This window comes from Erpetoichthys calabaricus, chromosome 1, assembly GCF_900747795.2.
Source record: "Erpetoichthys calabaricus chromosome 1, fErpCal1.3, whole genome shotgun sequence".
Classification (NCBI taxonomy): domain Eukaryota; kingdom Metazoa; phylum Chordata; class Cladistia; order Polypteriformes; family Polypteridae; genus Erpetoichthys; species Erpetoichthys calabaricus.
Window position 1 is genome coordinate 267,568,351 of NC_041394.2, and position 13,623 is coordinate 267,581,973.

Here is a 13,623-nt window from a genome sequence, read left to right on the forward strand (position 1 = left end):
CAGTGTGAAATAATTTCTACCATCAGTCATTGGACGCAATAATGAGTAATCCCATGGCTGAGGTGGTATTTTTTCCTATGTTCTGAATAGTATTGAATTTATTGTTTTAAAAACTTACATTTGTAGAGCCTTCCTTAAACGGTATCGATTCACTTGTATTTTTGTTTGATTGCCTGGGAACTGGACCTTGAAAGCTGGGAAGTAACCAACATATGATGAAAAGTCAAAATTACAATAATACATTCATGTAAACTAGAGTGTATAATTTATAGTATACACACAAGAAATTAGATAAAATAGATTTTCTTATACCTCCTGCCACTGATATCTATTAGTAGTTTCATCATAAATAGCTTCTTATTGTAAATGTACCTGCTTGTTTACCTATCATGTTAAACCTAGATCTGAAAGCAGTTTACAGTAAAGTAATATATCAAAAAGTGGCAGGAAAACATTTCATAAAATGAACACAATAGCCATACAGAACTCACACATGCATTATTTGCTAAATAGTTTTATACTGTATTTTAAGCACAAGCAATTCAGCACTGGGCCAGCTTTCTTATAACTTCAGATACATTCATTCACTAATTCAACTCTAATTTGGATTAACCAGGTTTGTGAATGTTATGTTAATTTTGTACACGATAGTCTAATTCCCTTAGATGCATAAAATTATATTATCACCAGTAACGGTGCACTGCACGATAATGTGCAGTGAATACACTTGATTTGAGCAGTCCTAGTTTTCATCCTCTTTCTCTGTACGTTTAGCATTCGTTTGCTCAGAGGTTGATGCGCTTGCTGCTTCCTAAGCAGCTCTTCTTTTCTCCACCCTAACAGCCTGCTTCTTCTCTTCTTTCGTCAGCATCTTATCGCATTAAAACTGATTAAGTCAGTGTTTGTATTGCAATTACTTAGTACATTTTCCTTAATTTTTCACTTAAGCTGGCACTTGAGTCTTCAATCTGCCTCAAGAATGATTTAAGATATGAAGAGGTAGGGGAAGTGACAGCGAAGGTGGCAGGGATGAGGACGGCGCCCATATGCATGCGCCATTTTCCATTGGGATTAATAAAGTATCTATCTATCTATCTATCTATCTATCTATCTATCTATCTATCTATCTATCTATCTATCTATCTATCTATCTATCTATCTATCTATCTATCTATCTATCTATCTATCTATCTATCTATCTATCTATCTATCTATCTATCTCATATGGCCACCCTGGTGCGTGCTGCTGAGAGATAGGGTAATTGAGAAAAAGAGAGTTGATTCTACAATAAAATAAGATAAAAACAAAAAAACTAATAAAAATCATCACCCCGAAAATGGATAGTAGATGTCACGTAGTATATGTGTACCAAATTTCAGGTCAATAGGTCAAATGGTTTGCAAGCTACAGGTGATTTAAAATCCTGGACAGACAAACAAACAGCCATATTATATAAGAAGATAATGCTTTTTAAATTTAAGCTCAGCTTATTATTCTATTGACCATTAACTTTCTACGATACCAGCCAGAGAATAAATTAGACACTGTTGCTAGGTGGCATTCTTCATACTTAGATTTTTAGTTTGTGCAGAAATCTGATGCTGGTACTCCTACAGTTATATGCTGGAATCATTTTTATATGTGTAGCAAGGCTGTAAGAAGAGACAGACAGCAAGCCTGTTGCAAAGTATGATACCCTCTCTGTCGAAGACAGAAGTCAAAGGTTGGATTCTTCACTTGAGTAAAGGAAGTTCCTTTATAGCTCAGCTGGGTAAAATGGTGCTTTTGACTTCAAAGTCAAGAGCTCATGGCCCGCCTCGCCATGTAATGGGTGTGAAATAGAGAAAGATAGGGGTCTGAGCAATTTCTCACCATTGACAATATGGTTCCAGTAAATGTAAATTGGAAACATAACGTTACCTCTCTGTCATATGCTGATGACAAACACTGGCATTTATCAATTGAGACTTAAGAAATAACAACTTTAGTAAGGAAAAATGTGAGTGACAGAAAAAATTGTCTTTAAATTCTGAAAAAAAAGAAGTTCTTTAGGTGGTGGTAATTCCCCAAATAGTGCCACAATACTCCTCAGTTTATAGGAATTGCTTTTTTTTTCGTTTGTCTGTATTCACCAGAAATTTTTATATTATTTTTGACAAGTTTCTAAAACTGGCTTTCTCTAGTTTAGAAACAGTGCAGAAAAAATGGTGTTTTTATATGAATGTATTTAAAAGCTAACTCATTGGTTTGAATTGAATATTGAAGGCAGAAATATCACACCAAGACTTAAGAGTGTGACCTTTGTCACACACACATATTTAGGGGACAGCTAAAGGGCCTCAACCCCTTGCAGACCATTCTTGGGAAATCCCGCCCAGTTCTGGGGCAGTCAACGACGTCACTTCTGTTTCTGGTCCTGATGACATCACTTCCTCTACTGGCCTTTAAAGCCGGCATCTTGCTTCCAGTTAATCAGTTCTGTTTTGGAATCAGTCGTGTGAACATGTCTGTTCTTATCAATCAGTTTTGCAGCCAGGAAAAATTATATGGGTGGCTGCCCCAAACCTTCCCAATGTCTTTTGGTCATTTTTGTGACAGTGGCATAGTCAGCAGGATGAAAGAAACCCAGAAGAAAACAGGACTGGACCGGAATCATGACCAGGTGGGAGAGTACTGAGGCCGAGTTTCCAAGTGGGGGGTTTGTCCTGGATTTCAGAAAGAACTGGTGCAGACTCTGCTCCCTTTGTCTAGTTCTGGGTCACATAAAGTAAGGGGGTGTGGATTGTGTGCACTTTCAAACCCCCTGTCAATGGCTCATACAGGAGTGGTCATAGTTAATTGATTTAAGGTGGAAGCCCTCTTTGATTCCAGAAGCAAAATTTCCATTGTTGATCGTCGGTATGTATTGCCGCAACAGTGGATGAAAGTAATGACTAGTATAACCTGCATACACGGAGATGTCCGATTCTATAAATCATCCCGATGTTTTATCAGCCAGGGAGGATCAGTTAAAAGAATCACCGTAGCGGTCTTCCCAAATCCACCTTTCGCTGTGATTCTACGGCGGGATTGGTTGGATAATAAAAGTGGTAAAGTACTGGCCACCCCCAAACCTAATTTAGGCCTAGATACAGGCGGGAATAATCTGTCGCTGGTTGTGTCCACACCATGTACTCAGCCGGCGGAGAGAGATAAGGGAGGTCAAGAGGAGGATGGGGAAGTTCCCAGACCGTCGCAAACCATTGCGTCATCAGTCCACGTCTCAGCGGAGCGGGATGACTCCCGCCCCTTGAGATCATACCAGACCCTCTCTCAGAATTAAGTTTTCAGTTTAGACAAAAGTAGGCCTCGTTTAATAGGGAAAAATAGAATGATGATTCCTTAAAATTTGCAAAGAATGCAGTCATTCTAGTCAATGGTCAAGACACCCATCAGCCCATGCCACAGGGCCCCCTCTTTGTTATTGAAAATGATTTGTTATATCGGGTCAGTGAACACGAGGGGGAGGCACGGAAGCTGTTGCTGATTCCAAGAACCTTCTGGCGGAAGGTTTGTGAGTTAGTGCACACCCACCTCCTAGGAGGCCACCTGGGCACCGAGAAAACTTTAGAGAGTGTTAAGCTCCAATTTTATTGGCCGGGAATTAACGAGGAGGTTCGCTGCTTCTGTATCTCTTGTCCAGAGTGTCAGCTGTGGCAAATTCCTAGGAGGGACCGTGCTCCTCTCGTTCGACAGAATAGGGGTCGATATACTGGGACCCCTGGAGCCCTTGGCCCGAGGACATAAGTATACATTAGTCCTCGTGGATTATGCGACCCAATATCCAGAAGCTGTTCCATTGCACTCAGCTACTTCCAAAGCCATCGCACGGGAACTGGTAGGGGTTTTTGCGCGAGCGGCATCCTTAAAGAAGTCCTTGCAACCAGGGGACTCTGTTTACCTTGGAGACGTTCAGGGAAATGGCCAAGTTACTCAAAATAAAGCACTTAAGGACTGCAGTATATCATCTTCAAACTGGCGGTCTAGTGGAGAGGTTTAATCAGACTCTCAAACAGATGCTTTCCAAGGTTGTCAGTGGGGATGGGAGGAATTCGGATCAACTCCTCCCCTTTGCACTCTTTGCCTACAGGGAAGTCCCCCAAGCCTTGATGGGGTTCTCACCATTTGAATTATTATATGGATGACAACCCCGGGGTATATTGGACATTTTGAAAGAAGGTTGGGAAGCAGAGGCTCTTCCCTCGACTAATGTTTTGGAATATATCGCTCAGTTACACAATAGATTTGAGAAAATTCGACCTATACTAAAAAGTCACATGGAGGAGACGCAAGCAGCACAGGCCCGCTATTATGACCATGGCACGACACTTCGGGAGTTCCAACTTGGGGATCGGGTCATGGTGTTGGTTCCCACCTCCCATTCTAAACTACTTGCCCATTGGCAGAGACCATATGAAGTTAAGGAGAGGAAAGGGCTTGTTGACTATTTGGTGAAACAGCCCAATCGTCGGCCGAGCGAGTGGATATATCATGTGAGTCTGTTGAAACTGTGGAAGGAAAGGGACCCCGATCCCTCCTCTGGCCAGCCCTGCTCATTCTTTGCTCAGACCAACACACTTAACTTCGGTTCTAACTTGAACCCCCGACAGAGGCAAGAGCTCAGAGCAGTTATCTCGTCCGTCTTGGAGGTGGTAGACGAAAAACCCGGAATGACCTCTCTGATTGGCCCCAACATTGTGACCGAACCCGGGGTTATAGTCCGAGAGTGCCTCTATCATCTTCCCGAGGCAAAGAAGGCTGAAGTGGAGTTTGAAATCTAGCGCATGCTGGAATTAGACGTCATAGAGGAAAGTTATAGCCCCCTGGTCCAGTCCAATAGTCTTGGTTTCTGAGCCTGATGGAAGTTGGAGGTTTTGCAATGACTTCTGTCGACTTAATCAGGTCTCCCAATTTGATCCTTATCTTATGCCTCGAGTGGACGACCTCCTTGAAAGGTTTGGACAAGCAGAATATTTGACCACACTTGACATGACCAAGGGGTACTGACAGGTTCCTTTAACAGACCCCACAAAGGTTAAGACTGTGTTTAGCACCCCTAGTGGGCACTGGCAGTATCGTGTCCTTCCATTTGGGTTACATGGGGCTCCTGCAACTTTCCAGCGTCTGGTGGACAAAGTGCTCCGCCCCCCATAACACATATAGTACTGCCTACCTAGATGACGTTGTCATCTATTCCAGCACCTGGAAGGAACACTTACAGCGCGTCCGAGCAGTATTACGGACACTAGGTGAGGCCAGTCTTCAGATCAATCCAAAAAAATGTTTTTTTGGGTTGAAAGAAGCCAAATATTTGGGCTACCTGGTGGGTTGTGGTACTGTGAAGCCACAGTGGTCTAAAGTAGATGCCATTTTGAAATGGCCCCATCCGCGAACAAAGCGGCATGCCCAAGCATTTCTCGGTTTAGTCGGGTACTACTGCCAGTTTGTACTACAGTTTTTGGAGAGAGCTGCGCCCTTGAGTGATTTAACAAAGAAGAGGGCTCCCAACATTGTGGTATGGACCGATAAGACAGAAGCTGCATTCAGTGACTTAAAAAGGACCCTGACGTCGGCACTTGTTTTGAAAGCACTTGACTTTTTGCATCCTTTTATCCTCCAGACAGATGCTTCAGACACAGGCCTAGGAGCAGTGCTGAACCAAAGTGTCGATGATGCGGAACACCCCGTCATATTCCTGAGCCGGAAACTGCTGGATCGGAAGACCAGGTATGCGGGGGTGGAAAGAGAGGCTCTTGCGATCAAGTGGGCGATTACACAGTTGAAGTACGACCTCCTGGGTTGGGAGTTTACCTTTGTCACGGACCATGCACCTTTACAGTGGATGGCCCTACACAGGGAGTCCAACCCTTCAGTAACTAGATGGTTCCTTGATCTACAACCTTATAAATTCTTGCTTGTTCATCGGAATGGCTCTCTACATACTAATGCCGATGCTCTCTCTCATGTTCACGACCTCTCTGTGCAGGTTGCCTGACTCGACGGGTCTGGGCTGAGGGGGGGTCCTGTCACACACGCGTGTTTAGGGGATAACTAAAGGGCCTGAATAGATGTAATTCCACGTCGGACCAGGGGGTGGTGAAGTGTACTAATTTTCTCTCTCAATCCCTTGCATACCATTCTCGGGAAATCCCGGCCGGTTCTGGGGCAGCCAACGACGTCACTTTCGTTTCTGGTCCTGATGACATCATTTCCTCTACTGGCCTTTAAAGCCGCCATGTTGCTTCCAGTTAATCAGTTCTGTTTTGGACTCAGTCGTGTGAACATGTCTGTTCTTATTAATCAATTTTGCAGCCGGTAAAAATTATATGGGTGGCTGCCCCAAAACTTCCCAATGTCTTTTGGTCGTTTTTGTGATACCTTGTAATTCCAAAACATTAAGTTCTATTTAAGTTTGCAACCAATTTTAAAATCCTCCTCTTGAAATATAATGGCATAATTGGCTTAGACATTAATTTCCTCAGATAATCTGTTAATGCTTATGATCTCATGATACAGGTAAATTTACATTTCAAGGATAAATATATTTACTTTAGTCACTGGATCTTTAAACTTCGAACAATCTACTAACCTGAGAGGCTTCATCAGTCTCAGCATATGTAAACACTAAAATGCTCATTACTTTATTATAGAATGCACTTGTTAAAACTATCATGCCATTCACTTTTCTATTAACTCTACTGATTGTTTTGGTTGACTGTTTCTAAGTCTTCCTCTGCTCTGTGTCCTGCAGTGTCATTATTGTAATTAAAGAGGATGTGTCCATGTCCTCTCTGGATCCTGTGCCAGACCTTTATGGTATTCTGTAATATTTGCTTTCCATGTGTCCAGAATTGGGCTGTGTACCAGGCTGAAGTAAATAATTCACTATCTGGGATCAAACTTTTTGAATCTTAACAAAAAAAGTTGTATGCATATAAATGTATACATTCTATAAACATACTAAACTGTTCTTTTGTTGTGTTTACAATTGGACTTTTGTTGCATTTGCTTTTGTATGTTATTCAAGATTTGAATATATAATATATAACAAATAGACAAACACTGGAAAGAATAAAACAAAAGTAAAAATGAATTTACAAAACAACTGACTAGAAATTAAGAGATAATTTTCACAGTACCGTAACACGTTTTTATTAGGTTTCTTCATTGTTCCTTTCCAATTAGGAAAAAACATGGCACATCTAGGCACACTACAAACAGAGAAAAGCAGAAAACTTAGAAACTTATTAAAAATAGCTTAACAGACATATTTTAAAATGACTGACTAGCACTTAATCCATAGATCTGGTGCAATTACTGATCCGGTGCATATTTATGCTGTGATGGATGGCCAGCAGCTCAACCCGGGCAACACACCCAGGAGGCTAGATGGCAACTTCCTTGCAGCTTAGCGTTGCCCTGGATTCCCGCAGGGCACTATGGGAGCTGGAGTTTGGCTTCACAGCCCTGCTGGGTACCATGGGTGCCGCCGGGTGACGTTGCAGGGAGACACAGGGATTTTTGTTTCCCATATAGCCCGGAAGTACTCCCAAGTCATGGGGATGGAAGGACAGAAGTACTTCTGGACTGAAGAAAATACAAGATCTCCATCTGACCCGGAAGTGCTGATGAATCACATGGATGGAAGGACAAAAGCACTTCCGGGTCAAGGACTATATAAAGCACTAGTGGAGACCCAGCAAGAGAACCAGAGTTGGGATGGAGTGTGATGGAGCTGCTGGGAGGAGAATTGTATTATTGTGTTTATCTAGTATTGTATTGCCTGTTTGCTGTGGCTGGGGTGCTTAGGAAGCACTATAAAAAAGAAGTAAAAATATTCTTAGTGCTTTTAACCTGTGTCCAGTGTGTTTGTCTGTTGGGGAAAAGGTGAGCAATAGTGCCACCTAGCGTCCACTTTGTGACAATGCACAATATGAGTAAAAATTGTAAGAACACAGAAAGGTAAAAATGAATACATTTAGATTCTAATTGATTACCTGGCTACTTTGCCAAAATGTATGAATCTGAACACTGAAACCATTATATGTCATTATTCAGCAATGTGTATTTTACATCACTTCCCGACATATTAATATAATTATTTTTATAAACAACAACCTAAAGCAAAGTGTGACAAATTATGTTATTTTTGCAAGAATAAAACTTAGTGAAGTTACAAATAATGCATTGACTTACTCTTTCAAGATACACCAAGCCAACAGATAAAGACACATGAAAAATAAAAAAGCTGTTATAACTATTGCAGCCGTGAACCATCCTTGAGGGGCCCAGTAGTACCGTGGTCGTTCTAATATTTCAGTTGTTACCTGAAGGAAAAGAAAAAATGTATTTTAAATTAAGTTGCAGTTTCTTGAAATATTACATTGATTATATAAGTAATTTGGAGTACCTCTTTTGAAAAGTGAATAGCCTCCTTCATAAACAATTTACAGAATGAGAACAGAAATTTCTAAGCAGTGTATATACTAAACCAAAGAAGGAAAATAATACATTCTGCTTTCAATTCATGATGAACTGTACAGAATGTGTGTAGCTTTTAACTGATTACACACCGTTCAGCAACACAGCAATGGTTTATGGTGTACTGTTTTATGACCAAATTATTTTAAGTTACATCCGCACTGTAGCTCAATTCAGAATTTTTTCACTAACAAACATACAATCTTAAAATTGAATGTGTCAAAGTGGTTCTTTAGAGTGATGCCAAATGGTTCTCTACACAACTGTTCATGTGAAGGTTCAAGAAAGATTCTTTTATCTAGATCTGTAGCAGGCTCCAGAAATCATGAATTTGTGAAACGCTAATTGGTTCCTGATTTTAAAGGGTGTTGCATACAATCACACAGCCTAACTTCTGGATCTCTTGATTTCTTAGTACCCTGCTGGTAGTTTACTTTATATTAATGATGCCTGTTTTTTCCACATAATAGGAACCTTTTCAAAGCCCAAAGACTCAGTTTCATATGCAAAGATCTCTTCCTAGACTGAAATGGTTCTATGTCAAGCAATGGTTCTACAATGGACCAAACAACCCAGGAATATGCCACCAAAGATCCAGTATTCTTAAAAATGTGTTGCATAGATCCAATCTCTTTATACAAAAAAACCCAAAAAACATATGAAACTTTCAGATCAGATGTTCCCCACTTTCATATGTGGTGCTTGAAACACTCCAATCTGATTTGTTTGGGAACATAAACTCCCCCACTAATTTTAAATTCACTGTTTATTCAACCTTTGTCATATATCTGCATTAAAAATCAAATTAGGTGACATTAAAGACTTAGTATGTCAATGGAGAGAAGGAAAGGAGGCAGACTTAGTATAAATTTGGGGTGGCTGTCACGAGCCAATATAGCCTAACTGCTGCATGTTTTCTGACAGAAATCCATCCATCCATTATCCAACCCGCTGAATCCGAACACAGGGTCACAGGGAACTGCTGGAGCCAATCCCAGTCAACACAGGGCAGGAACCAATCCCGGGCAGGGTGCCAATCCACCGCAGGACACACACAAACACACCCACACACCAAGCACACACTAGGGCCAATTTAGAATCACCAATCCACCTAACCTGCATGTCTTTGGACTATGGGAGGAAACCCACGCAAACACGGGGAGAACATGCAAACTCCACACAGGGAGGACCCAGGAATCGAACCCAGGTCCCCAGGTCTCTCAACTGCGAGGCAGCAGTGCTACCCACTGCGCCACCGTGCCGCCTCTGACAGAAATGGTGTGTCTCAAACAAAATGTCACAAAGTCTTGTGGGCTGATCTTTACGTAAGTGTTCAAACATTCCCCTTTGCATTTGTTATACATCTGTTTTGAACTCCTCCACATCCCCCCATTCCTGGCTCCTCTTTTGTGTCTCTAGGTTTCTACCTCGAACCTTCCTTGAACCGCCGCCTTATCGTGGTGGAGGGGTTTGCGTGTCCCAATGATCCTAGGAGCTCTGTTGTCCAGGACTTTATGCCCCTGGTAGGGCCACCCAAGGCAAACTGGTCCTAGGTGAGGGATGAGACAAAGTGCGGTTCAGCAGACCTTCTATGATGAATAAAAAATTTGGACGGCGTTTTCCCTCGCCCGGACGTGGGTCACCGGGGCCCCCCTCTGGAGCCAGGCCTGGAGGTGGGGCTCGATGGCGACTGCCTGGTGGCTGGGCTTGCACCAATGGGGCTTGGGCGGGTACAGCCTGAAGAGAAAACGTGGGTCCCCCTTCCCATGGGCTTACCACCTATGTGATGGGCCAAGGAGGTCAGGTGCAGTGTGAGTTGGGTGGTGGCCGAAGGCGGGGACCTTGGTGGTCCGATCCTCGGCTACAGAAGCTGGCTCTTAGGATGTGGAATGTCACCTCTCTGAAGGAGAAAGAGCCTAAGCTAGTGCGCGAGGTAGAGAGGTTCCGGCTAGATATAGTCGGGCTCATCTCGACGCACAGCTTGGACTCTGGGACCAATCTCCTTGAGAGGGGCTGGACTCTCTACCACTCTGGAGTTGCCCCCGGTGAGAGGCACCGAGCGGGTGTGGGCACACTTTTTGCCCCCCAACTTGGAGCCTGTACATTGGGGGTTTACCCCGGTGGATGAGAGGGTAGCCTTCCTTCGCCTTTGGATGGGGGGACGGGTCCTAACTGTTGTTTGTGCGTATGCACCGAACAGCAGTTCTGAGTACCTACCCTTTTTGGAGTCCCTGGAGGGGGTGCTGGAGGGCATACCTTCTAGGGACTCCCTCGTACTGCTGGGAGACTTCAATGCTCACGTGGGCAATGACAGTGAGACCTGGAAGGGCATGATTGGGAGAAATGCCCCCCCCAATTTGAACCCAAGTGGTGTTTTGTTATTGGACTTCTGTGCTCGTCACAGATTGTCCATAACGAACACCATGTTCAAGCATAGGGGTGTTCATATGTGCACTTGGCACCAGGACACCCTAGGCCTCAGTTTGATGATCGACTATGTGGTTGTGTCGTCACACCTGCGGCCACATGTCTTGGACACTCGGGTGAAGAGAGGGGCGGAGCTGTCAACTGATCACGACCCGGTAGTGAGTTGGCTACGATGTTGGGGGAGGATGCCGGTCAGGCCTGGTAGGCCCAAACGTGTTGTGAGGGTCTGCTGGGAACCTGGCAGAGTTCCCTGTCAGAAGTAGCTTCAACTCCCACCTCCGGCAGAACTTCGACCACGTCCCAAGGGAGATGGGGGACATTGAGTCCGAATGGGCCATGTTCCGTGCTTCTATTGTTGAGGCGGCTGACCGGCGCTGTGGCCATAAGGTGGTCGGTGCCTGTCGTGGCGGCAATCCCCAAACCCGTTGGTGGACACCGGAGGTGAGGGAGGCTGTCAAGCTGAAGAAGGAGTCCTACCGGACCCTTTTGTCCTGTGGGACTCTGGAGGCAGCTAGTAGGTACTGGCAGGCCAAGCGGAATGCGGCTTCGGTGGATGCTGAGGCAAAAACTCGGGCGTGGGAGGAGTTTGGGGAGGCCATGGAGAACGACTTTCGGACGGCTTCGAGGAGATTCTGGTCCACCATCTGGCGTCTCAGGAGGGGGAAGCAATGCAGTGTCAACACTGTATATGGTGGGGATGGTAGACTGCTGACCTCGACTTGGGATGTTGTGGGTCGGTGGGGGGAGTACTTCGAAGACCTCCTCAATCCCACTAACATCCCTTCCAATGAGGAAGCAGAGCCTGGGGACTCGGAGATGGGCTCCCCCATCTCTGGGACTGAGGTCACCGAGGTGGTCAAAAAACTCCTTGGTGGCATGGCCCCAGGGGTGGATGAGATACGCCCGGAGTTCCTAAAGGCTCTGGATGTTGTAGGACTGTCTTGGTTGACACGTCTCTGTAACATTGCATGGACATCGGGGACAATGCCTCTGGATTGGCAGACCAGGGTGGTGGTCCCCCTATTTAAGAAGGGGGATCCGAAGGGTGTGTTCCAACTACAGAGGGATCACACTCCTCAGCCTCCCTGGAAAAGTCTATTCGGGAGTTCTGGAGAGGAGGGTCCTTCGGATAATCGAACCTCAGATTCAGGATGAACAGTGTGGTTTTCGTCCTGGTCGCGGAACAGTGGACCAGCTCTACAACCTTAGCAGAGTCCTGGAGGGTGCATGGGAGTTTGCCCAACCAGTCTACATGTGTTTTGTGGACTTGGAAAAGGCGTTCGACCGTGTCCCTCGGGGAATCCTGTGGGTGGTGCTCCGGGAGTATGGGGTATCGGACCCCCTGATAAGAGCTGTTCGGTCCCTGTACAATGGGTGTCAGAGCTTGGTCCAAATTGCCGGCAGTATGTTGAACCCATTTCTAGTGAGAGTTGGACTCCGCCAGGGCTGCCCTTTGTCACCGATTCTGTTCATAACTTTTATGGATAGAATTTCTAGGCACAGCCAGGATGTTGAAGGGGTCCGGTTTGGTGGACTCAGGATTGGGTCACTGCTTTTTGCAGATGATGTTGTCCTGTTTGCTTCATCAGGCCATGATCTTCAGCTCTCTCTGGATTGGTTCGCAGCTGAGTGTGAAGCGGCTGGGATGGGAATCAGCACCTCCAAATTCGAGACCTTGGTCCTCAGCCGGAAAAGGGTGGAGTGCCCTCTCAGGGTGGGAGGCGAGATCCTGCCCCAAGTGGAGGAGTTCAAGTATCATGGGGTCTTGTTCACAAGTGAGGGAAGAATGGAGCGTGAGATCGACAAGTGGATTGGTGCGGCGTCCGTAGTGATGCGGGCTCTGCATCAGTCTGTCGTGGTGAAAAAGGAACTGAGCCATAAGGCAAAGCTCTCAATTTACCAGTCGATCTATGTTCCTACCCTCACCTATGGTCATGAGCTATGGGTAGTGACCGAAAGAACGAGATCGCGAATACAAGCGGCTGAAATGAGTTTCCTCCGCAGGGTGCCTGGGATTTCCCTTAAAGATAGGGTGAGAAGCTCAGTCATCCGGGAGGGGCTCAGAGTAGAACCGCTGCTCCTCCGCATCGCAAAGAGTCAGATGAGGTGGCTCGGGCATCTGATCAGGATGCCTCCTGGATGCCTCCCTGGTGAGGTGTTCCGGGCACATCTAACCGGGAGGAGGCCCCGGGGAAGACCCAGGACACGCTTGGGGGACTATGTCTCCCGGCTGGTCTGGGAACACCTCGGGATTTTCCCGGAAGAGCTAGAAGAAGTGGCTGGGGAGAGGGAAGTCTGGGCATCTCTGTTCAAGCTGCTGCCCCCGCGACCTGACCTCGGATAAGTGGAAGAGGATGGATGGATGGAGGGAGGGGTTTCTACGTACAGATACAGTAGCGGCAATTGTGCTCAAAGTAACAGTTATGATTTTTCATTTTCTATTTCTCTTCCCTGGCATCTTAAGCTGAAAAATTTGTAGACATCTAATACTGAAAACAACATTAAGTATTGCAGCAGCCAGCATGTTCTTGGTGTCCATGATGGTCTATTAGGTTACATTTGTTTTTCATTTTGTGCATGTGGGACATGATCAGGAAAGATATCTGTACACTTATGTCAGATTTACATGATATGTAAAAATGATTTTGAACAGACAGACCAAAAAAAATTGGACA

At 45.0% G+C, this 13,623-nt stretch overlaps 1 protein-coding gene across 3 annotated transcripts in view; it reads right to left on the minus strand.

Moving 5' to 3' along the window:
* The window catches only part of LOC127526682 (cadherin-related family member 4-like), a 109,093-nt gene that overhangs the window by 15,133 nt on the left and 80,337 nt on the right, over nt 1-13,623 (minus strand). For all 3 annotated transcript variants that reach the window (XM_051922815.1, XM_051922811.1, XM_051922817.1), the window contains 3 exons: nt 8,237-8,367; nt 7,180-7,251; nt 119-194 (listed from right to left, as the gene is read on the minus strand). In XM_051922815.1, coding sequence (XP_051778775.1) covers nt 119-194; nt 7,180-7,251; nt 8,237-8,367 — 279 coding nt within the window. The remainder of the gene's footprint in view (nt 1-118; nt 195-7,179; nt 7,252-8,236; nt 8,368-13,623) is intronic.